Source organism: Peromyscus maniculatus, chromosome 4 (genome assembly GCF_049852395.1).
Source record: "Peromyscus maniculatus bairdii isolate BWxNUB_F1_BW_parent chromosome 4, HU_Pman_BW_mat_3.1, whole genome shotgun sequence".
Taxonomy (NCBI): domain Eukaryota; kingdom Metazoa; phylum Chordata; class Mammalia; order Rodentia; family Cricetidae; genus Peromyscus; species Peromyscus maniculatus.
Genome location: NC_134855.1, coordinates 98600441 through 98626169, shown reverse-complemented (window position 1 = coordinate 98626169; position 25729 = coordinate 98600441). Strand labels below are relative to the sequence as shown.

At 41.2% G+C, this 25729-nt stretch overlaps 1 protein-coding gene across 1 annotated transcript in view; it reads left to right on the top strand.

Annotated features, from left to right (window-relative positions):
* The window catches only part of Ubr1 (ubiquitin protein ligase E3 component n-recognin 1), a 133600-nt gene extending 111675 nt beyond the window's left edge, over positions 1–21925 (top strand). The window contains exons 38-47 of the mRNA XM_076570456.1: positions 972–1039; positions 2213–2363; positions 6293–6380; positions 7300–7433; positions 9833–9941; positions 12577–12633; positions 15865–15942; positions 17902–18072; positions 19951–20052; positions 21722–21925. Coding sequence (XP_076426571.1) covers positions 972–1039; positions 2213–2363; positions 6293–6380; positions 7300–7433; positions 9833–9941; positions 12577–12633; positions 15865–15942; positions 17902–18072; positions 19951–20052; positions 21722–21863 — 1100 coding nt within the window. The 3' untranslated portion in view covers positions 21864–21925. The remainder of the gene's footprint in view (positions 1–971; positions 1040–2212; positions 2364–6292; positions 6381–7299; positions 7434–9832; positions 9942–12576; positions 12634–15864; positions 15943–17901; positions 18073–19950; positions 20053–21721) is intronic.
* Positions 21926–25729: the final 3804 nt, after the last annotated feature.

Below are 25729 nucleotides of genomic sequence, written 5' to 3'. Positions count from 1 at the left end.
GGGGGGCAGGAAGGGAGAGAACAAGGGAATCTGTGGCTATTATGTAGGACTGAATAGTATTGTAAAATAAAAAAAATAAATAAAAAACTGTTCTTCTGAGGTAGGTCAGGAGCACAGCTCTGGCATAGCATGGACAAGGCACTGGCTTCAATCACAGGCACACAAGCCAAGTCTTAGTCATTTAACATTTCAGAATTGGGAGGCTAGTGTAGACCGAAGTTTTCCTGTGTCCCACCTGGTCCTGAAGCCACTTGGTCCCAAGTAAACACAGAGGCTTATATTAAATACAAACTGTATGGCCTGTGGCTCAGGCTTCTTGCTAGATAGCTCTTTCATCTTAAATTAACCCATTTCTATTCATCTGTGTTGCCACATGGCCGTGGCGTTACCAGTCTGCTGGCATCTTGTTGCTCCTTGAGCAGTGGCCTGGCGTTTCCCCTTCCCGCCTGTTTCTTTCCTGTATCTCTGCTTGGATTTCCTGCCTGCCTCTAAGCTGCCTTACTATAGGTCAAAGCAGCTTATTTATTCACCAGTCGGAACAACATATATTCACAGTGTACAGAAAGACATTCCCACAGCAGGCTAGGGCTGTTAGGGAGTGAGTCTGGGCCTTACATGTGGTAAGCATGCACTGTTGTTTCCAACAAATATTTCTTGAGCTATTTCAAGTTTTCCTTCTAAATCTTATTTTATTTATTAATTAATTTGTTTGTTTATTAAAGGTGTGTGCTGCCACCACCCTGCTTCCTCCTAAATCATATCTTTCAACTCTTAAGCTATATACAAGACTTTCTGATAGTCTTTTATTCTGTTCGGTTTCCTTTTTATTATGACAGCCATATCTTAAAAGTGTGCTATACTAGTTTCTTTGTTCTTTAACCCCATTGTATTTTCATTTAATGCTTCTAATGTGCATTTTATTCAAGTACATTGCTGCCTTACTGACTGAATTATATTAACTTTCATTTTAGTTGTTCTTCCTAACCTGCAATCAGAAGATACACCATGCCTTCTATCTGTAGATCTATTTCATGTCTTGGTAAGTATTCAGTAAAATGATTTTGAAGTCATCAAGTTTATGATTTCATGTTTTTTCTTATTTAAATTCATGCTTTCTGTTCACAATAATAAAATTTTGATGTTCAAGCTGTTTTTAGTCGTATCCTTTTTTTTAAGAAATACTTACTGATTTCACCAAAACATCAAAATTATTTTTTTTAATGAAAGCACATTTCTTTTTTAATTTGTAATTGGTTTTATAGTTGGTTATATTTGTTAATATTATGTACAAATAAACTCTTTCTAATTCTGTTATGGCTCATTGCCACTCCTTTTTTCCAGCTTGTTTATATCATATGCAATGTACTATCATGTAAGCTATAAATTAAATATAATCATTAGCTATTTAGTGATAAAGACTGATTCTAAGTGCATGTGGGCTTCCTTAAAACACCAGTGGACAGGTAGCAACTCTTGTGAGTTTTATGCAGAATTTTCCTATCCTTGCAATAATCTTACTCTTAAATCTGGCCCAGTCAAGAAAATAGTGGTAAGGTTGAAAAACTGGATTGTGTGGGTATTGGGTTAACCAATCCCCATCCCCCATTCATACTTCATAATCTAACCCTGTATTCAGTAGCTGTCCCCCAGACTCTCTTTTGGGATCCCCTGGGGAGTCTTAAAAAGAATCCTATCAGCCGGCGGTGGTGGCACACACCTTTAATCCCAGCACTTGGGAGGCTGAGCCAGGCGGATCTCTGTGAGTTCAAGGCCAGCTTGGTCTACAGAGGGAGATCCAGGACAGGCCTCAAAGCTACACAGAGAAACTCTGACTCAAAAAACCAAAAAAAAAAAAAAAAAAAAAAAAAGGAATCCTAACAATTGGACCTTGCCTCAGAGTCTGATTTTGTTGGATTGGGATGAAGCCTGTATGTCAGTGTTTTTTAAGAGCATCCAAGTGTTTGTAACAAGGAATCTTCAGAACCACAAGGAGAGAACAACTATCTAGGCCTACAGTAAGTAGACTCAGCAAAGGATAACCAGTTTGGTGCTGGTGTTTGCCTGCCACTCATGGTACATTGTAATTATAGTCTTAGATATTCTGTTGGTTATTAAAAAAGCCCTGCATCATTTGGTACCCTGTACATTCAGTTAGGTCAGCTTGTCTTGGCCTTTCATTGGTGTCCTGTCGATGTCCTTTTTCCTTTCGCAGGTAGCTGCTGTGTTAGCATTCCCGTCCTTGTATTGGGATGACACCGTTGACCTGCAGCCTTCGTCAGTTAGTTCTTCCTATCATCACCTTTATCTCTTCCATTTGATCACCATGGCACATATGCTTCAGATACTTCTTACAGTAGACACAGGTAAAGCTCCCATCTCAGTTAGTTTGACTGGAAGTAATATTTGCCCATGCTTTTTTGACAGAGTGAATGATGCTTGTGTTAAACATAGTATGTATTTCTAAGTCCCATGTTATGTCGTGTCATTTTTTCATGTATTTCTTACCAAATGTTACCTAAACAAATGTTTCATGTATTTCTTACCAAAGGCAGAATAAGCTATGAAAAAGGCTAATTATAATTAGCTTAAGATACTTGATTGCCTAATTTCCAACTAATTTCCAGATATGTGGGAGGACTGTTAAGACCTGTTTCTCTCCTTTTCTTCCAAATTCCTCCTTGTCAAAGTCTCTCCAAGTTTATTCCTACCCATACAGGTTCTGCCTTTCAGCAAGGCTTCCAGGAACCCATTCTTTCAGCTACAATGATAGTGCATTGCTTACCTTATAGCATTGCCTCGGGTTACTTTATTTCATAGTTATTTATAGCTAATTTCACTCCTTACCCTGTGGTGATATTTTCTATATGTTCTAACAAACTTTGCCTGAAGATCAGAGGGCAAAGCCAGCCACTAGTTAGCCACTAGAGGCCAGGTAGTGGTGGCGCACACCTTTAATCCCAGCACTAGGGAGGTGGAGGCGGGAAGTGATATGGCTGGGCAGAAAGAGGACTAAGGCGGGAGGAGACAGGAGCTCGGCCCTTTCAGCCTCAGGAGTTGAGGAGGTAAGAGGTGCCTGTGGGTTGCTCTTTTGTCTCTCTGATCGTTCAGCATTTACCCCAATATCTGACTCCGGGTTTTTTATTATTAAGACCAATTAGGATTCATGCCACATTACCCCACTTCTCCTTCCTTTCCATTCCTCCTTCCTCACCTGTGTTTCCTGATTACAGAGAACAATCACATTTTAAAACACTCCTCTTAACCTCAAGTATCTGGCAACCTTTGTTCTTCCCGATAAGTACTCATTAAATGCTTTTTGAATCATGACTCGAGTTATATGAATATAATGTAACATCAACTTATAAGTGTCCTTTAAGAGTCAAGTCATTAATAGCAAATGATGTACTGGAGAGGGCTCAGTGGGTGAAGTACTTCTGTGCAAGCATGAGGACTAGAACCCACACAGAACCAGAGACAAGGGTCCGTGGAACCAACGGACTAGCTAGAGTAGCTGGAATTGGCAAGCTCCAGCTTTGGTGAGGAACCCTGCCCCCAAAAATAAAGTGGAACATGATCAAGGAAGACATTGAATATCAGCTTTGGGCTTCCTGGTAGATGCATACGTGAACATGCATGTGCCAGTGCATGTAAACACACACACACATGCCGTATATCACATGTGTACATGTAAAAACAAACAAATAATAAATAAATAAACGGAGCCTGGTTCTGGATAACAGTGACCAATAAGACCTACTGAAAATTCAGGTAATTTAAAGAAAATGCACGTTTTTTTAAAAATCATGTTAGAGGAAATTGGAAAGATAGCTCAGTGGTCAATACCACTGACTGCTCTTCCAGAGGACCCAGATTCTTCTCAGCACCCATGTGGCAGCTTACAACTGTCTGTCATTCCAGTTCTAGGGGATTTGACTCCCTCTTATGACCACCATGGGCACTGCATGCATATGGTTCATTTTTGGAGAGGGGGAGAGAGAGAGAGAGAGAGAGAGAGAGAGAGAGAGAGAGAGAGAGAGAGAGAGAGAGAGAGAGAAAAGAAGGAGGAGGAGGAGGAGGAGGAGGGAGGGAGGGAGGGACAGAGAGAAACAACAGTCAAGAAAAACTAAATATACTTGTACCATCTGCTGATAGGGAAAACTTGGAAGCAACCAGAGTAGCCACTGCACAATTGATCAATAATTTGTGGTACATCTTGACAATGGAATATGATTCAGTTCTATAAAGAAGTAAACTATCCAGTCCTGAAAATGCATATATGTATATACAAAGTGAAACAAGCCAATGTGAAAGATATTTTATGGGCCCAACTATAGGGCATTCTAGAGAAGGCAAAACTGGGGGTAATGTGATTTCCATGAGTGAGGAAAAGTACAGAGACAGTGATGCTAATCTGTATAATATATGTATATATACTTCTCCAAACCCATGGGATGTAGAACATCATGAATGGACCTTAATGTAAACTTTGTATATAGTCTTGAGTCAGGTGAGGTTAGCCTTCCAGCCCTATTCTACTCTTTCAGTACTGAACTGGCTCTTCTAAGATTTTTGCCTCTCTGCATAAACTTTTCAAAGATTCATTTTTATTATTTTTAATAATGTAATGTGTATCTGCATGTGGGTTTGCGTACTGAATGCAGGTGCCTGCATAGGCCAGAGGCATCAGATCCTCTGGGGCTGTAGTACAGGAAGTTGTGGGGCATCTGAAGTGGCTGGCTGGAAACTGAATTCAGGTCCTCTGGAAGATTGATGAGCTCTCCTACTGTCCCCTGGCTTACCACTTTTTAAAAACAGGGTTTCACTCTAGGTCTGGCCGTCCTTGTAGCCCAAGGCTGGCTTTGAACTCTTGGCAGTCCTCCTATTTTAACATCTAAGTGATAGGGCTACAGGCATGAGGCATGACATTAAACTTTAGAATCAGTTTGTAAGTATGAACTTTTGGTCAAAATAATTGTCAATAATACACATATAATGAACAGTGTTGGTTTTGATAATAGAAGTTCTCCATGTGTGTGGTATCAGAAATATACAGACTTCTATATTTTTTGCTCACTTTTACTATGAACCTAAGACTGCTCCAGAACAATTAAGTTCATTGATGTGTGTGTGTGTGTGCGCGCGCGCGCGCGCGGCACCCCCGCCTGCCTGCCTGTGGAAGCTGGAGGTCAATGTTAGGTGTCTCTAATCATTCTCATCTTAGTTTTTGAGGCAGGGTTTCTCAATGAACTGGGAGTTCATCAATTAGGCTAGGTTGGCTAGCCAGTAAGCTCTGGGCATCTGCCTGTTCCTACTCAACCCCAGTACTAGGATTATAGATGTGTATAGCTGTGCCCCAGATTTTAGATGGGTGCTAGGGATCAGATCACATGTTTTCATGCTTGAATGATGGTGCTTTATCTCTTTCCCAACTCAGTTAGGATAAGAGTTCATTGATAAATATACAAACAAATCAATCACCTCATTACGTGTGTGCATTTGTCAGACTCATCAAATGGCTTGCTTGAACTCATTTCATTATATGTAAAATTCATGTACACAAAACCACATGCAGACATACATGTACATAATTTAAAAATTATTGTGCTTTTTTTTTTTTTTTTTGTGTGTGTGTGTGTGTGTGTGTGTGTGTGTGCCACTGGGGACTGCACCCCGGGTCTAGGGCATGGAAGCCCACATTCTACCATGGAGCAGCACTTCACTGTTATCACTTCACTGGAATGGGACAAAAAGTCAATGCAAACTTAATTTCCATCTTAAACAGATTGTATTCATATATGTATTTGTGGAGGAAGGGATGGATGCCTGTGTGCCATCATACAGGTGTGGAGGTCGGTTCTCTCCTACTGTGTGGGTGCTGCGTATTGAAGTTCAGCTGTCAGACTAGGTAGCAAGCACTTTTGCCTTCTGAGCCATCTTACCAACCCTGTCGGCAACTTTTAAAGATAAAGTGCATCTGCAGATTTTATTTGGAAAATGAAAAGAACTAGCAATGTCAGTAAAGTTACTCTCAGAGTAACTTTATGACCTTTCAAATGCATTAATACACAAGCAATATGTGAACAATACACTGTCCAGATGTACCATAGCAATCTGTTATAGGACACTGCAAGGTAGGCATTTTTGTCTCCACTTGTCCGTACAGTCAAACTGGAGCTACGGGGTGAGTGGAAAGGGTGGAGCAGTTGCAGGGTGTTCTGGAGTCATGAACTTGAGGTTAAAACAGGCAAATTAGAGAGCAGATTCTTGAATCTGCCCTGTGAATCTCTCTCAGGGTTCCCCCTTGCTCGGGGTGAAGAGGACAATGAGGAGGCTCGATGTGCATCTGCGTTCTTTGCAGAAGTTTCACAGTACACGGATGGGTGAGTAGCTGTCCACTGGCCAGTCTGCCTAGGTGTCCCTTTGGTAAGTCCGGATCTTTGTTCAGGAGTTTGTCAGGGCAGCCATTTTCTTGTTTTAAAATCAGATAAGGCCTTTTAGTTTGTGGTTTTATTTATAGGATAGGCTTAGAGTAAAGAAAATTTACTTCAATTTTTACCTTGAAGTGAAAGGTAGTAGATTAGAATTGTTTGTTGTATTTGAGACTGGTGAGCTTGACAACATTTTCACTTTTGAGCTATTATTCTTGGAACACAGGCAAGAATGACAGCAGTTTAACAATCGGCAGTGTTGAGAATTTAAATAAAAGTCGAAAATAAGGTGCCTTGAAGTCCATAGCTTACATTAGGACTCACACTTTGAATTGTACCATTGCAGTATTACATGCAATGGTTTCGTTATCCTACAGATCATCTGTCAGTTTTAATATAGGCACTAGGAACATACTCATTTTTTAGCAAATCCCTCAGTAATAATGCAGAGAAAATGAAAGCTTTACATTGCAGGGAGTATCTTGTGAGAGTCTAGATACTGTAAAATGCTTTTTTTTTAAATTAACTTTTTGTTTTTGTTTTGCTTTGTTTTTTATCTTCACCTAAGAAAAAAGAGAGGAATGATCTGCTTTCAGAGGCTGGGTGCTTAGCCCTTGGCAGCGTGTTTGCCTAATGATGTTCATAGAGTTCTGGTTTCAATGCCTAGCATTGCCAAAACAGGGGGAAAAAAGGGAAAGAAAAACCCTACCCGATGAAAAAGATTGTAAAAGTTGTTGTTCCCTTTAGAAAATGTATACTAAATACTTTTTTAAAAAATGCTTAGAAATTAAATCATTAACTGAATGTGATTTTAGCAGGGGTTGTATTTAAAATCTGGTAAATGTTCTGTTCTGGATTTATTGTGTCCTAGCCTCATTGGCTGTGGCATTCCCGGCTGGTATCTGTGGGTCTCGCTGAAGAATGGCATCACCCCTTATCTTCGCTGTGCTGCATTGTTTTTCCACTACTTACTTGGGGTGACCCCACCCGAAGAACTGTTTGCCAGTAAGTAAGAGCTAAGCTCAGAGCAGGGATGGAGGCTTGTCTTCACTGCTCTGTCTTCAGAAGAGGACAGACAGAGCAGGGATGGAGGCTTGTCTTCACTGGTCTGTCTTCAGAAGAGGACAGACAGAGCAGGGATGGAGGCTTGTCTTCACTGGTCTGTCTTCAGAAGAGGACAGACAGAGCAGGGATGGAGGCTTGTCTTCACTGGTCTGTCTTCAGAAGAGGACAGACAGAGCAGGGATGGAGGCTTGTCTTCACTGGTCTGTCTTCAGAAGAGGACAGACAGAGCAGGGATGGAGGCTTGTCTTCACTGGTCTGTCTTCAGAAGAGGACAGACAGAGCAGGGATGGAGGCTTGTCTTCACTGGTCTGTCTTCAGAAGAGGACAGACAGAGCAGGCAGAACCACCCTGCCCTGCCCAGGTACACTTGACCGTGAGGCCACAATCCAGCTTGGTTTCATGTCCTGCAAATCCTGCTCTTGGTTCCTGTGTATGTATAAAGTCCTTGAGTTATTAAAATACCTGATGTGCCAGGCACATGACCCATCCCCACTCCCCGAATAATAAATAAATGTAAAAAGTAAGTAAGATTTTAAAAACCAGATGCAGTAGCAAGCAATTGTAATCCCAACACTTCTATGAAGAAACAGAAGCGGACAGAGGAGAATCACCCTGAAGTTTATGGGTCAGCTAGCTTGTCGTTCCCAGTATAGCAGCAGAAATGACAGATCTAGCTTTAACAAGGTAGAAACCTAGGCGGTGGTGGTGCACGCCTTTAATTCCAGCATTCCAGCACTCGGGAGGCAGAGCCAGGCGGATCTCTCTGAGTTTGAGGCCAGCCTGGGCTACAGAGTGAGATCCAGGACAGGCACCAAAACAACACAGAGAAACCCTGCTTGGAAACAACAACAACAACAAAACAAGGTAGAAAGAAAGAACTCCTGGAAGTTGTCCTCTGCCTCCACATGAAAGCAAGGCTTGTGAACATACATGGGCTTGCACACAATTTTTTAAAAAATACCTATGGGCAAGCCGAATGTGATGTCACACACTTTAATCTCAGCACTGGGAAGGCAGAGGCAGGCAGATTTCTATTAGTTTAAAGGCTGCCTGGTTCCAGGCATCCTAACACTAGTGAGATGTTTTCTCAAAAAATAAAATAAAATACCTATATAGAGACTATAACTGATAGGATATACAGAAAATTAGAGATATTTGTTACCTTTATGGAAAAGAACTGTTTGTCCAGGCAAGAAGATGATTTTATTGTATACTTTTATTTGGATTTTGGACATATAGCTATATTTAAGAATTAAAATAGTGATCAAAAAGGCCTTCTGAACAACAAAAACCATGTGTGTTTACTGACAGCATCACTTTCTTTTTCATTTACTCATTCCTAAATCTAGACGAAAGTAGAGAAGTCTTCCTTACTATATTCTGTTGGTGAGAGTCAGAATATTTGTTTGATTTTAAAATTGTCCAGAGAATTATTTTGTTCTTAGAGAATACATTGGTAACGTTGCCTTTACTAGTTGTTAGCTCTTTATCTTGAACTCTTCAATAGGTGAGGTGTGAGCAAGCTTTGTTAAGGTTCTCTGTAACTCTCCAATTACTCTCCAAGTAATTTCCAGTACAGATCTCTTTCTTGCATGCACAAAAAGTTCACGTACTTACCCAATAGTTGCCATAGAAAATAAAGTATTTTCTTTCATTATGGATGGAGACAAATATAGAGAAGCATAAATATGTATGATATAATACCAAATGGGATGAGTCCTGCAAAGAAAAGTAAAGCTGATCATGGCCAGGATCAGAACTCTTGGACATAGGTAGTCGAAGGAAGACTCTTCTCCAAGGAGACATTAAACCAAGAGTTGCATATATAGGACTGAGCTGGATAGAGAGTTGAAGAATGTTTCTACTTAAGAGAAAATCAATGTAAAAGAAGTTTGGCAGAGTAAGAGAACAGTGAAGATATGATTCTAGCTGGAAGCCTAGTGGGCTGGGAGGTCCAGGAGGTAGCCAGATGTATGTCTTTCACCTGGGTCTTTAAACCACACTAAAAGCTTTGTGAGCTAGGGTGTAGCTCAGTGGTACAGCACGTCCCCATTCACTGGGTTCTATCCTCAGCAAAATACTGCCCATCTCCCCCACCACCCCCAGAAAAAGAAAAAGAAAAGACTTTGTATCGTATACTAAGTGTAGTGGTTAGTCATAGGAGCCATCTGATCAGGGTGACTCAGATTGTGCTGTAAAAGAATCACTGTGGCTTATTTGCCACCCACTGTTTCATAGAGCAGATGATAGAAATGAGTGTAAACAATGAGGGGGCTCCTTTAACACTGAGTCGATCAGCATACTGTGCTTATTAAATCTGTCTTGTTATTTTCTTGCAGATTCTGCTGAAGGAGAGTACAGTGCACTCTGTAGCTATCTATCTTTACCCACAAACTTATTCCTGCTTTTCCAGGAATATTGGGATACCGTAAAGCCCTTACTGCAGAGGTACTTATGGGAGTGAATGTGACTGATGGCTTTCTATCTCGTTTGAAAATATTTTATACTTATTTTTGTTTTTGATTGGTTTTTTTGGGGGGAGGGTTGGGGTTTTTTTTGTTTCTGATTTTGTTTTTGTTTTTCAAGACAGGGTTTCTCTGTGTAGCTTTGCGCCTTTCCTGGAACTCACTGTGTAGACCAGGCTAGCCTCAAACTCACAGAGATCCGCCTGCCTCTGCCTCCTGAGTGCTGGGATTAAAGGCGTGGGCCACCACTGCCCAGCTTGATTGGTTTTTGAGATAGGGTTTTGCTGTGTTGACTTCAAACTCTGTTGTTCCTCAGATTTCTCCGGGGCTCAATTTGAAATGGTTATTTTTATGTTTTTGAGACAGCGTCTAATATAGCCCAGGTTGGTCTAAGACTTACTATGTAGCTGAGGATGGCCTTGCACTCCTGATTCTCTTGCATCTGTCTTCCAAATGCTGGAATTACAAATGGTGACCCCAGTGCCTTTCTTTTAATTTGAAAATTTTACAATTATTTACTACACTTCTCAATTTATTAGCATTGACTACAGAGGTAGGAAAGTACAGAAATTCTTTTATTTATTTATTTATTTATTTATTTATTTATTTACTTTTATTCTGTGTGCATTGGTGTTTTGCCTGCATGTGAGTCTGTGTGAAGGTGTCAGACCTTGGAATTACAGACAGTTGTGAGCTGCCATGTGGGTGCTGGGAACTAAACCCAGGTCCTCTAGAAGAGCAGTCAGTGCTCTTAACCACTGAGCCATTTCTCCAGCCCCCGAAAGTACATAAATTCTTAATCCACATGCTTAAGGAGTAGGTTTAGGCCAGCCTCTGAGCAGGTGGGAGTCCTGCTTTCTCTTCCATGGCTGCATTTTGTTTTCTGCACAGTTGGTGTTTCATTCCAATCTTAAAACATGGTAGGGAGTGTGATGTGCTAGTAGGTAGAATCCTAATTAAGAATCAAAAGATGCTGGGCATGGTGAACTTGGGAGGAAGAGGCAGGTGGATCTCTGTGAGTTTCTGGCCATCCAAGGCTACACAGTGTGCCCACCTCAAAAAATAAAAATAAAAAAATAAAAAAAATCAAGGAGCTCAAGGAGCTCAAACTTGAGCTTGTGGTATTGTGCAATTTGTAGAGGTCTGGCCTAGCATACACAAAGTCCTCTGTTCAGCCCCAAGCACTGTATAAGCCAAGCATGGTGGCACAGCACACACCTATATTTCCAAAACTTTAGAGGTAGAGGCAAGAGAGTCAGAAGGTCATCTTTGATCATGTAGCAAGTTTGAATCCAGCTCTCAGTGCATGAGACTTTGACTAAAAGAAAAAGTCCACACTGGAACTATATAGAAACTGTAGAGAATGTGGTAGAGCGCATGCCAGAAGAATGGCATCTGTAGAGCAGAGACTAGCACTGAAATGTCCACACCTCCCTTCAGAAAGACTCTCTGCTGCATCTGATCCTGGACCTCTTGTTTACTGTCATGCCCCAGCCCCCACTCTCCCCACCCTTTCTGCCTGCCCATGTTTAGAATCAGTTTCACCATGTGCTCTTAACTCACTCTCCCGTGATTTTCTTTATCCTCCTTACTTGTCTTTTTCTTCCTCGTGCCCAGGTCGGAACTGGGAGAGTGCTGGTCTCATGCCCTAGGTTCTCTGTGTCAGGTTTTGGCTTTGCTTCCTAATTTCTCATGGGCATTGTGATCTTCCATGCAATCAAAATGAATTGATTTTAGGATTAATGTCACTTTTTTTTTTTTTTTAGTACAATCACAAAAGATTTTACAAATTTTACTTTTCTATTCCTGGAAGTAAATTTTGGCTGTGCTATTTTACTTTAAATATTAAACATTCTTTGAAATAGAAAGCCCCTACCATTTGTGCTCTTCCTGACCCTGCTTGCCTCTGTCCGGCCTGCTCCGTAGAGCTCTGCAGGCTGCATCTCCCGGTGTTTGTCAGCTGGCCTCAACCAGTGCAGGTTAGCCAGTAGGAGGCACAGCAGGGGGTTGGAAAGAAGGAAGAAGAAGGAAGCCCTGCTACCTCTCTGCCCTTTGGGGCATCTTCAGTGGTGTCCTGATCTTCTGTGGCTCCAGTTGCCTGCAGAAAAGTCTGCTGTGATCCTATTGCCCACTGATGACCCTGCCCAGGGCAGCAGTGATGCCCACTTTCCCCCACTCCTCCAGCATGGGGCAGCATTTAAGGTTTACTTGCCTTTTTGTCTCAGGGTTGCCTTCTTAGCCCTTACACCACTTAGCCTCCCAGCTCTTCTCCAGTCTGAGGACTGAATCTAGGACCTTGAACTAGGCAAGTACACCACACCAAGCTATAGGCTGAGTCCCTGTCATGTGTATTGCTACTTCCTAGTATTAAATTCTCTCATTTAAATTTGTAGGTGGTTTCTGTTCTAAAGACTTAATTGACAAAGCCCTTGAAAAGGAATTTAGAAGGGGGAATGAGGATGTGGGGGGAGAGAAAAAGGATATGATGTAAACTTAAAGACAGAGAGGGAACAGGAAAAGACAGAATTGGAGAGAACAGTTGCTGTAAATCTCGATGAGCCTGTGACAATCTTGTGGTTATCCTGTGGTGATCCCTTCACTCTTGGCTTCACTTACAGGTGGTGTGCAGATCCTGCCTTACTTAACTCTTTGAAGCAGAAAAGTGCTGTGGTCAGGTTGGTTTTACTATTTAAACATTTTGCTACATCCTAGCTGCGTTTCTAAAGTGCTTGGTTGGTTTGCCTTAATTTCTGGTCTGTCCCTTCATTCTCAGTTCATTGTTCCAGTGTATCTGTTGGTCTTTGCCAGACATCAGGTTCTTCCTGAACTGGTTTTTCTTGGAATGGCTGTCCTTCCCTTCCTAAATTGTCAGAAGCCACAGCTCTCCTGGAGGACTCTTCCTTACACTGGTACTTGCCTGTCAGAAGGCAAAGGCGCTGGTGTGGGAGCTGCCAGTGCACTAGAGACGGTGGTTTACACTGCTGCCGTAAACTAGGCCTCCCTTGAGGATGAAGACATACTAGAGCTGACCAGTCTTCTCCCCACTTGTAACTAGACCCTCCTTTGAGGTCAAAGATAGACTAGAGCTGACCAGTCTTCTCCCCACTTGTAACTAGCCCCCACAAATGCCTCAAAAAAGAGAAGCTTGTTTTGTTTTTTGTTCTTTTTTTCCAGACAGGGTTTCTCTATGTAGCCCTGGCTGTCCTGGAACTCACTCTGTAGACCAGACTGCCCTTGAACTCACAGAGATACTTCTGCTTCTGCCTCCTGAGTGCTGGGATCAAAGGTGTGTGACACCACTGTCTGTAGAGAAACGTAAAATATATATATATACACACACATACATACACTTGGCAGGTGCATCTCTGTTGAGTCGAGGCTAGCCTGGACTACAGAATGAATTCCAGGAAAGATGCAAAGCTACATAGAAACTCTGTCTCGGAAAAACAAAACAGAGAGTGTGTGTGTGTGTGTGTGTGTGTGTGTGTGTGTGTGTGTGTGTGTGTGTATACACACACACACACACATATACTTTATTACTGTATTCTATGTTTTGTCTGTATGTATGCCTGTTCATCAAGTGCATACCTGGTGCTCGTGGATGCCAGAAGAGGGTGTTTTATCTCCTGAAATTAGAGTTAGAGATGGTTACAAATCATTATATAGGTCCTGGAAATTGAACCCAGATCCTCTGGAAGAACAGCCATTCTCTTAACCTCTGAGCCATCTCTCCAGCCTGAGAAACTCCATTTATATATTTATTTGTTTGTTTGTTTGTTTATTTATTTAATGAGACAGGGTTTCTCTGCGAAATAGTCCTGGCTGTCTTGGAACTCACTCTGTAGACCAGGCTGGCCTTGAACTCACAGAGATCCACCTGCCTCTGCCTCCTGAGTGCTGGGATTAAAGGCGTCTGCAACCAACACCTGGCTTCAAGAAATTTCTTTAAACTACACATGATAGCACATACCTATGATACAGTACTCAAGAGGCTGAGGTGGAGGGTTATGAGTTGCAGGACAGACTGGGCTGCGTAATGAGATGATACTGTCTGAAAATGGACAAGAAGCTTCGTCAGCCCTCTTCTCTTTTGAGTTGTGATTCTATCTAAATCTGCATTTCCCTCAGAGGCAGGTCCATCTACCTCTGCCTCCTGAGTGCTGGGATTAAAGACGTGCACCACCACTGCCAGGCCAGTTTTTTCTTTATTTCATGTCATGATGTGCTTTTTAAATATATTTTTATAGCAGGGTACTGAAATATTCTGAGAAACTTAAGAGATAATCCATATATACTGGTCTTTGGTTATGAGTAACTCTCAATCTAGTTATATACATAAAAGACAAAACAGTATAGCATAAGATATGATATATAGAATATATCATTAATTCCTTAAAGAGGAGACTGGGCATGATGATGACTTGTGCCTGTAATCCTAACCCTTGGGAGGCAGAGACAGGATTGTCATTTATTTGAGGCGAGCCTGGGCTACACATTGAGTTTGAGACCAACCTGAGCTACAGAATGGGACCCCATCTTTAGAAAACTAAAAGGAAAAGATTGTTTTTGAGACTATGTCTTACTGTGTAACCCAGCTAGCCTAGAACTGTCATGGAGCACATGGCCCAAGTTGGCCCCAAACTGAAAATCCTCTTGCGTCAGTCTCCTGTTATACGCATGTGCCACCGTGCCTGATGAGAAGATTCCTCAGTCTTAGAGAAAGATTTTTTTTTAGTTTAGTCAATAATTATAAAATGAGGGGCTGGGTTAGTGATGCACGCCTTTAATACCAGCATTCCAGGAGGCAGAGGCAGGTGGATCTCTGAGTTCAAGGCCAGCATGGACTACAGAGCGAGTTCCAGGACAGGCTCCAAAGCTACACAGAGAAACCTTATCTCAAAAAACTGAGAGGGTGGGGGAGGGAGAGAGAATATGAGGGATGACTCAGAAGTTAAGAATACCAGCTGCTGTTCTAGAAGACCTGAGTTAGATTCCCAGCACCTTCATGACAGCTCACAACCATCTATAACTCTAGTTCCAGGAGATCTGATGCTCTCTTCTGACCAAGTTGGGCAGCAGGCATGCACATGGTGTACAGACATAGATGTAGGCAAAGCACCCATATACATAAAAAAAAATGTTTTAAGGGCAGTGGTGGTGCATGCCTTTAATCCCAGCCCTCAGGAGGCAGAGGCAGGCGGATCTCTGTGAGTTTGAGGCCAGCCTGGGCTACAGAGCAGTTTCCAGGAGAGGCTCCAAAGCTACACAGAGAAACCCTGTCTTGAAAAACCAAAAAAAAAAAAAGTTTTAAAAATATTTTTAAAATATTATAAAATGTAAATTGATTGGCGTCTAGGGAAAGAGTCCCATGTTATTCAGATGACCCTCCTTAGGCTACATAAGTCTTTTGCCATCTCTAACATAAAGGGAAGGAGTGCTAACATTTGCCACAATATATCAAGTGCTAAGCATATCTTGTTTAACTTCAGTATCTCATTTAGTCTCCAAGAATTTTGGGAGTTTCCTTCACACACACACACACACACACACACACACACACACACACACACACACACACACACACACACACAATTACCTTGTAGATCTGGCTGGCCTTGAACTCAGAGACCTGCCTGTCTTTGCCTCCTGAGTGCTTGGGTTAAAGTTGTACACCACTATGCCCAGCTCCCTGATACTTATATTTAACATCTCTTAAAACTGTTTGAGTCTTAACAGAGTTCATTTAATGTTCCTATTCTTTATTTTTCCTTTATGTTCCCATGGTTGGAATGTATTCAACTCTAGTTTTTAGATAAGGAAATACACATTTATATTTGCCCAGAAGCATTCTTCAGCTTTAATCTGTTCACTCAAATATATAACTGCCTTTTAAACTATGCTTCTAGGTACCCTAGAAAAAGAAATAGTTTGATAGAGCTTCCTGATGACTACAGCTGTCTTCTAAATCAAGCTTCTCATTTTAGGTAAGAAAAATAGATGGGGCGGTGTGCAAGAACAAGAGATCGCAGTATCTTTTTCTGAGCTTTCATTAGGTCTACCCTATAACCTGTGAACTTAACTTGTACCCAATAAGGGGCTAGTGAGATGGTTCAGCTGGTAAGGGTGCTTGCCACCAAGACTGTTGACTGTTTGGTCTTTGGGACACACATGGAGTGGGGGAGAACAGTCTCCTTCAAGTTGTCTTCTGAGCCCCAAGCATATGCACATGTGTTTCTGGTGCAGCTTACTTGTTTAAGAAGTGACTGTTGTGTTCCCACAATTTATCATTCACAGTGTTGCACAACTATTGCACGCTGTACTACTTACTACCTCTCTAGTGCCAAACTTTTCGCCACTCCAAAGGATTTGTAACCCTAATCCTTGACATGCCCCTGGTCTTCCGTTTCCTCATCACTGATAATCTGCTTTCTGTCTCTAGGAATTTAGCTGTGGATACATCACTTAGAAAAAGAATCTATGTTTTCTTTCATTCAGTATGTTTTTGTCTTCTTCCATTAATGGATACTCGTTTATGATGGAGTTGTGTCTTCCTTTTAAGTATTATGAATAATGTTACTATAAACATTCATGTACAAGTCTGAATGAACATACATTTTTCATTTCATTTGTGTATTTAGCTAGGTCATGTTTTACTTTTTCAGTATCAAACCCTTTTATATACATTATGTCATCTTACAATCTCACCAGCAATGTATGGGCCATATTATTTCTTCACATCCTCACCAGCCTCTCAGTAAACTGCCAGATAAATCTGTACATAAAATCCCAGGTTTTAGATGATAGATCCCTATTGTCTCTCCCGGCACAAGTAAGTCACCCCAGAAATAGGAGCTACATCCCCAAATCTTCCTGTGATGAGTTAGGGAATAAGGAGTATAATGATACTAAAAAGAATGCCCACATTTAGCTGAGTGTGGTGGTGCACACCTTTAATCCCAGCACTCAGTTGGAGGCAAGCAGATCATTCTGAGTTTGAATCCAGCCTGGGCTATAGACTCTCATTTCAACCTTGAAGAAATGTCATAGAGATTGTGGTTGAACCCTTACCACATAATGCAGTTTTTCAAACATTGCACACTTCCGAAGTCATATTACCCCAACATTGTAAACACATGTGACTAAACCATTGAAACAGCAATAGCAGCTGTTACTTGGTTACATCAGATGAAGGCTGGATTCTATAAATGAATCTCAGTATAAATATGAGACTTTTAGCAACTTTCCACAGGACTATATATTTAATAGTGGATTTTCTTGCTATATTTTTTTGTTTGTTTTTTGGGGCTGGTGCTTAAACCCAAGGCCTTACACATACTAAACATACACTCTGTTATTAAGCTGTATCCACGATCAATCAACAGCTTTTTTAAATTTTGCATCTTTTTTTTTAATCTTTTTTTCGGAGCTGAGGACTGAACCCAGGGGGTCTATCACTTGGTCCAGGAGGCCCTACAGGTTGAACTTCTAGAACAAAATTCCTGGGAAGCTTGTGGCATAGGCAGGCCTGGTTGGGGAGCTGTGCCGACTGGTCACCTGGCACAGGAGTCCCTGGTGGCATAGGCCTGCTCTAAGTGGGGTTAAATCAAGGTTTTTTAAAGAGTTATTGTTTATGTGTATGTGTGTTTATGCCTCATGTATGCAAATGTCCATGGAGGCCAGAAGAGGTCATCAGATCCTGTGGAGTTGCCATCACAGGCAGTTGTGAGGTTAGAATGAACTCAGGTTCTCTGGAGCCGTTTCCCCAGCCCCTTAAGTTCCCTATAAGTAATATAAATGAGCAGTCATCTAATTAAATATCCTTTGTCTTTTAGTAGCTTTCTTTGCTGAGTAGGATAAGTGATGGAAACATGCTTTACTGCTAAGTAGATATACGATCTGATTCTTGCTTTTCCAACACACTGAATGTGTCCTTCCCTTTGGAGGTGTCCTCGGTCTGCAGATGATGAGCGAAAGCATCCTGTCCTCTGTCTTTTCTGTGGGGCCATCCTATGTTCTCAGAACATTTGTTGCCAAGAAATAGTGAATGGGGAAGAGGTTGGAGCTTGCGTTTTTCATGCACTTCATTGTGGTGCCGGAGTCTGCATTTTCCTGAAGTGAGTATGGAGTCATTTGGAAACTTGCTAAGGATCTTAGTTGAAAATATGCATCCAGTCAATATGCCAGTAGAATAAGTAGTTCTTTAAAAAATAAGATTCTGTTTACTTTTCTTTCATTATTAGAACAATCTTAAATGGTATAGATTTTATATCAATGGTTCCAGTACTGTGTAATATTCAGATATAATGGAAAACTCGAAGCCTTAAACCTTACACTTATAAAATATGTGTAAATTATTAACTTTAGGCTCTCTTATTTATATATCTATTTTGGATTTTCGGGACAGGGTTACTCTGTGTAACTCTGGCTATTCTGGAGCTCGCTTTGTAGACCAGGCTGGCCTCGAACTCCTGTAGATCTGCCTGCCTTTTTCTCCCAAGTGCTGGCACTACAGGCATGCACATCTGGCTATTTATTTATTTTTGAGACAGGTTCTCGATATATAGACTAGGCTGGCCTTGAACTCCCAGAGATCCTGCCTCCCAAGTGCCTCCTGGCACAAGATTGTCTTTTGGATGTTTCTGTTTTCTTCTTTGAACAAAAGATTCAGAGTAGAACAATAGTGATAAATGTTTATGAAACATATTGCCTGAAGAAATGAATTCAAAGTTGATTTCTGTGCTTTTTCTTTCCATTCTCTGGGTAAAATTCAGTTTTGTTTATATAAGCCCGAAAGTCTTTCTAACTGAGATATATTATCATTGTTTAAAGGCAACCTTTGAAACAGAGAAAAGAGTGGCATGGAAGGCCAACTCAACACCTACTTGCTTCTGTAGAACCCACAGGAATAAGTCCACCTAGCCCAACTGTGCATTTCACACTCTGTTTATTTTATAATTTCTCATTGTAGTACTTAAGCATTTCTCTACAGTAAGCTTCTCTCTCTCTCTCTCTCTCTCTCTCTCTCTCTCTCTCTCTCTCTCTCTCTCTCTCTCTGTTGGTTTGCTTTGTTTTGTTTTTCGAGACAGGGTTTCTCTGTGTTCTTTGATGCCTGTCCTGGTCTTGCTCTGTAGACCAGGCTGGCCTCGAACTCACAGAGATCCGCCTGGCTCTGCCTCCCGAGTGCTGGGATTAAAAGCGTGTGCCACTATCGCCCTGCAGTAAGCTTTTCCAATGCCCTCAAAGTACTATTAAAGTCTGTCTTAAACCAGAAAAGCTTGTAACACTTCCCTGGTTGACAGGAGTATACTGGAAGATGCTCTGTCCTTCTTTGAGGCAGAAACAGCCTCAGCCACAGTTCTCCAGGGCCCTGTGGCTCACATAGGACAGTCTCCTTTTTCAATAGATCCAGCCAGAATTACTGATTTCCCATTGCTCTAGATCCATGGGTCCTTTCCTATTGCCTCAAGAAAAGCAGTAGTGTTTGTTCCCTTTACTTAGACCAACACAGTTTAGTGGTGGTACACACCTTTAATCCCAGCACTTGGGAGACAGAGGCAGGCAGATCTCTGAGTTCAAGGTCAGCCTGGTCTACAGAGTGAGCTCCGGGATAGCCAGGGCAATACAGAGAAACCTTGTCACAAAAAAACAAAACCCCACAGTTTAGTGTGTTCATCCATGGCTCTATTGCCTTTTTATTGAATTTTTAATAGACATTGGCCATGTCTTTTTTTGTTTGGTTGGTTTTGTTTTGTTTTTTCAAGACAGGGTTTCTCTGTGTAGTTTTGGAGCCTGTCCTGGAACTCACTGTGTAGACCAGGCTGGCCTCGAACTCACAGAGATCCGCATGCCTCTGCCTCCCAAGTACTGGGATTAAAGGCATGCGCCACCACCTCCCGGCTCCATGTCTTTTATTTAGCTTAACTTTGATTCACTGTCTATCGTCTGCACATATGTCTCTAACAGCGTTTCCTGCCCTTTGTTTTTTTCTTCAGAATCCGAGAATGCAGAGTGGTCCTGGTGGAAGGAAAAGCCAGAGGCTGTGCTTACCCAGCCCCTTACTTAGATGAGTATGGAGAAACAGACCCTGGGCTAAAGTAAGATTTTCTTTAATGGAAGATTTTAATCAGATGTCTTATGTTTTATTCACTTTATTGTATGTGTGTAGTAATAGTTCTTTAAACATAAAAACCTGGAACTGGAGTTACTGATGATTGTGAGCTGCCATGTGGGTTCTGGGAACTGAGCCTAGGTCCTCTGCAACAGCAGTGAGTACTCTTAACCACTGAGCCAGCTCTCCAACTCCTGATTGGCCCTGTTGTTTAAGACAGACTCACTGATTATAGGAGGCTGACTGGCTGATCAGTACCAGGGACCCGCCTTGCTTTGCCTCCTCAGTGCTGGCATTATGGTCACACATTATCACACTTAGCTTTTTATGTGGGTGCTGGGCCTTGAACTCAGGTCCTCATGCTTGGACAGCATTATATAATCAATATATAATCATTCAAAATGAATAGACTCACTGCATAGGGCTTGGGATCTCTTGGATCATATAGAGATTTTTTTTTTTTTTTTTTTTATTGAAACAGCATTTGACCAGTCCTTAAGTTTAAGGGAGAAGCTACTGAGTGGTAAAAGTCGTTAATGTTGGTCAGGGTGGAGGTCGCCTTTAATCCTAATACACCAGAGGCAAGGGTAGGTGGATTCTGTGAATTTAAGGTTAATTGGATCTGAATAGTGAGTTCCAGGCCAGCCAGCGCTACAAAGTGAGAGCCTATCTCAAAAAGCAAAACCAATAGCAACAAAATAGTAAATAATCGAGGATATCCTTGAGATGTTCTAGAAAAGTAGAAAAATGTAGAATTTTTAAAATAATGACAAACTGAAAATTGACAAGGAACTAGGTGTTAATTATATATTATTATATATAGCCTCCTATAATCAGTGAGTCTGTCTTAAACAACAGGGCCAATCAGGAGTTGGAGAGCTGGCTCAGTGGTTAAGAGTATTCACTTATTAGTTAGAACTTGATGTTCTAGGGGCTGAGATGCCTGTTACCTCCATCACAGCTCTCAGCAGACTTCATGCTTTTGGATTAGCTGGCACAGTGTTGCAAACTGTAATCCTAAAATAGAAATGTAGTAACTTAAATATTTGTAAGCCAGGTATAATGATGCACACCTATATATAGTCCCAGCTACTTGGGAGGATGAAGCTGGAAGTTCACACCCAGCCTGGACACTGTAACAAGACACCTCTTCCCCAAGTAAAAAAAGAAGCAAAGAAGAAAATGTTTGCTAAGCATTGGCAAGATGAATCATAGGGATGGTTATAAAACAAAAGATTTCTGAGCAGTTTTTTTTAATTTAATGGTTTTGTGTTATGCCTTGTACTAAGCTCCTATGCAAAACCATAAATTGAAGCTCGGTAAATTCCAAGGACAGAGAGCCATTAGAGCCCCGTTCCGGCTAACCACCAGACGAGCCCAGAGACACCAGATAGACACGTGTGTAAATGAGGGCTCATTGTGTTCGTTATGTCCACCTGTGACCTAATTTCCCAAATAGTCACGGAGTGCATTTCTGCCTCCTTAACTAAGTCATGTGCCAAGTTCTTAGCATCAGTGGTGAAGAGTGCCGTGTTACTAAACTTGTCCTGGCACTACAGCTGCAGGAATATCTTGGGAGTGTATTCTGACTTAAGACTATAGAGATATCACTGTTATTTGATTCAAGCTTAGATGTCGCTGTTTCTCTCTTGAAGGAGGGGAAACCCACTTCATTTATCTCGGGAGCGATATCGGAAGCTGCATTTGGTCTGGCAGCAGCACTGCATTATTGAAGAGATTGCTCGGAGCCAGGAGACTAATCAGATGCTGTTTGGATTCAACTGGCAGTTACTGTGAACTCCAAGTCTGCCTCAAGATAATCATGAGTGACATCAATAATAAAGACTGATTTAAAATTCCAGAGGACTTTCTGAGAATGGGGAAGTATTGGAGGGTCTTTTGATCCATGTCTAGATTCACATACATTAATAAAATATTCCTTAATGGAATATTGCTTTCAATTAGCAAACATAAGCTTCAAGGAAAAAACAGGACATAGATTAATCTGTTTTGTTTCCAGAACACTAAAGAAATGCTTGTTCACCCAAGTGTCTATTTCTGCTAATATTTCCAGAAAACTCATTCCCTCTCATAACTGTCCATTTCATTTCTCATCATCCACCTGGTAAATGAAGCCACATCAAGCACTTGTGGACATTCTTACGTCTGGTTAACTTCCCTGCATTTTCGTATTTGGCGTTTTCCTGAGTGTAATTCAGCTTGCATTAGATCTCTGACAAGATGCTGATCACCTGTGATGGTCTAAAGAGGAACTGCAGATCTATGCAGTATCTTTCAACTGAAAAATGTTTTAAAGTGTAAACAATTTTCTTATTTAAGGAAATATCCTTCCTGTACCACCTATGGCTTCCACCAGAAACAGATCTAAGTCTGTCTATGGGCCGAGTGTGAGCTGTTCGAGTCTGGAAAGCGTCCTTCCAGTGTAGACCTCAAGAAGAATTCGGAGACTGTGCTCCTTATGCATTCCTTTTACAAAAGTCTGTTACCGTCCCCTGACTCCAGGTACCTTTGTGGAGCCACAAGTCACCCGTGCCATTTTGAAAGGCAGGTTTCTGCAGTGAGATCTCTTGTCTCTTGTGACCCCATCCTATTTGATTCTCAGAAAACATTTGCTATTCTGAAGCAAACTCTTTGTAGAATGAGAATCAGAAAATTGCTCCAGTGAGTGGTCAGTTAAGCTGAATTTAGAACAGTCATATTTAAGCCAGTTCTGCAGCCTTCTATGGCTTCTAAGAGACAGAGCCTAGATTTGATGTCTTTGTGAAACCTTTTCATAAACTACAGTTTATGACTGATATAAACAGCCAAAAAACAAGAAAACAGGCCTTGTGATTAGGTCTGTGTCCTGTTATCACCTGCTGTGGTTGAGCCATCTTGCTTATAAATAATACAGTTCTCTTGAGTCTGTCCATAGACTTCTTGGTTCTTGGTTTTAACCTTTTATATCAAGAACTTGTGAATTAACTGCAGAGAGAAGATCAGTTGATACTTCTTTTAGCTTCTGTGGTATTGGGTAATGTTAGCAGTTGAAGGTGTGTTGAGAGATTGTGTCTTCTTTTGCCCTTGGCTGCCACTGCCATGTGTGTGTGCAAGTGTATCTCTACCATCTCTGTTCAGTGGAGGCAGGAAAGGAAAAGACAGTTCTGCTGGGTGATCAGTGAGGCACATTTGGGGCTAGATTTGTTGCCATTATGGGAAAGTGGATTTTGCAGTAAGGGATTGGTGTGAGCAGGCACCAGAATCACGATCACGATTTCCTACTTGGATAATTACTATTCAGAAGAAATCAGGAACTAGATGCAACTATAATGAACAGTTCACAGCAATTATGAGAGATGAAGATCAGAAAATTCAGTATTTGGCTTGTGCAATTTGCCAATATGATTAAGTGATTTGAATATTGCCCCTTTGTTTTTTTATATAATTTTTTGAAGGGATTGTTTAGCTCTGAAATCTGGGCTAGAACAGGCAACAGAAGATGCTCATTTCTGCCTTCATTTTCTGGCCCCCATTTGGCAAGGATAAAGACTTTATTTTTAGCCTTCTTAGATTCCATTTGTGAACCTGGAGCTAAGCTCTGGAGTTGCAGGAGGACTAGCTGGCACTGGCCAGCCAGCCTTAGCGCCAAAGAACCTGATTCATCACTGAGTTCTGCTTGCTGAGAGCGAAGTTTCTGCACTGGAGGTGAACGTATGTCACAGTGCTGCCCAGCCCAAGGGATTTCTAATGATATTACCATGACAAATGATTTAAGTCTGCGTACGAAGTTTACTTACGCAACCAAGTCACTTTATTTAGTGTAGTATGTGAAAGAATTGGTTCAGTAGGATGGCTCCGGCTCTGTGTTTCTACTGGTGAGGAGCTGGCAAGGATTTTAATGATACAGTAAAGAAAAACATATGTCTGTATAATTAATTTATTATGTTAGTGTATGGGCTGTGAGTTCACCTTTTAGTGGTCATTTGTCATTTCATAACAACTATGCATTTTGGTTCACTGTGATGATCTATATTTAGTGACTGCAACATGTTTATACCACTGATTCAAATTCCATTCATGATGAAGTTATACAAATGATGCATATATTGATATCTTTTATTGCAAAAATGTAAATTAAAAACTTGTATAATGTTCTTGTGCTTTTTGAAATAAAATATCTTATATGTGTATATTTAAAAAGAAAAAAAGGGACTTCTCATGTTTGGGGATTTGGGTTTGAAGTATAAAAATCTTACCTAGAAAGGAGCTCTAGTTAAAAGTATGTCAGCCCAGCATGTTTGTTTTAGGAAGAGTCAAGCTAGACTCAAACTCATGATGTAGCTGAGGCTGGCCTTGAACTCCTGATCCTTCTGCCTCCACCTCCCAAGTACTGGAATTATAGGCATATGCCACCATATCCAGATTGATATTTTTCAAGACACAGATTTTTAGGGTTAATGGATCTTCAGACTTTTTTTTTAACTGTACATTCCATCACCACATATAGATTTATACATAACTTTTGTTTTGTTTTTGAGACTGGGTTTCTCTGAGTAGCCCTGGCTGTCCTGGAACTTGCTCTGCAGACCAGGCTAACCTCGAACTCACAGAGATCCACCTGCCTCTGCTTCCCAAGTGTCACCACTGCCTGGCCATAATAATTTCATGTAGTGTTCCTTGCATATGTTAAGCACATTTTATGACATAGCACAAAAGCAAAAGTCATCGGGTTTAAATTCAGTCAAGTTTACCCCATTATCATAGTCAAACTCTCCAAGGCATAAAATTAAAGATTCTCAAAGCTGCAGAAAAGAAATAAGCATAAGAGTGTCTCAGTTTACCTAGTGATGGTAAACATCTCAGTAGAAATCTTGCAAGCAAGGAGAAAGTGGCAGAAGATGTACACAGTGCTGACAGCCAAGAATCCTATACCTAGTAAAGCTACCCTTCAGGGTTGAGAGAGAAAAAGACATTTCCAAATAAAAGCTAAGAGAATGTATCTCTACCAGAGTTGTCCTACAAGAAATGCGAAAGGGGACTCACGGGACAGAAAAACTTTGGGGATGAGAGTGTAGCTCAGGTAAACAACTGGCTTGGTACGTGCAAGACCCAAGTTATTAACTTACCGGGAAGAGTGACTGTACAAATAAATTCAGAATGTTCTAGTCGTATAAAACATAGTATAAAGATTTTAAATCTACAAGCCAAGGACAGTGGGTGGTTCGTGGCAGTCCCAGCTACTTAGGAGGATTGCTTGAGCCTAGTACTTAGGCAGGAGGGTTGCTTGAATCTAGAAGTCTGGGGAACCAGCCTGAGCAACATAGCCATATTTCTGAAAAGAATAACATTAATGTATTAAGAGACAGTGTCTTACTTTTCTATTGCTGATAAAATGCACCGACAAAAGCAACTTGGAAATGGTTTATTTTGGCTCACAGTTAAGGGAAACAGGAGCTTAAATAGTTGCTCACATTGTATCTTCAGGAAACATGGAGCAACCAATTCTTGTGCTCAGCTTTGTTGTTTTTTATACAGGCTAGTATCTCAGCCCTAGGTAATGGTGCCGCCCACAGTGGGTAGGTTTTCCTATGTCACTTAAGCTAATCAAGACAATTGCCCAGCAGCTCATCTCCCAGGTGATTCTAGATCTCATCAAGCTGACA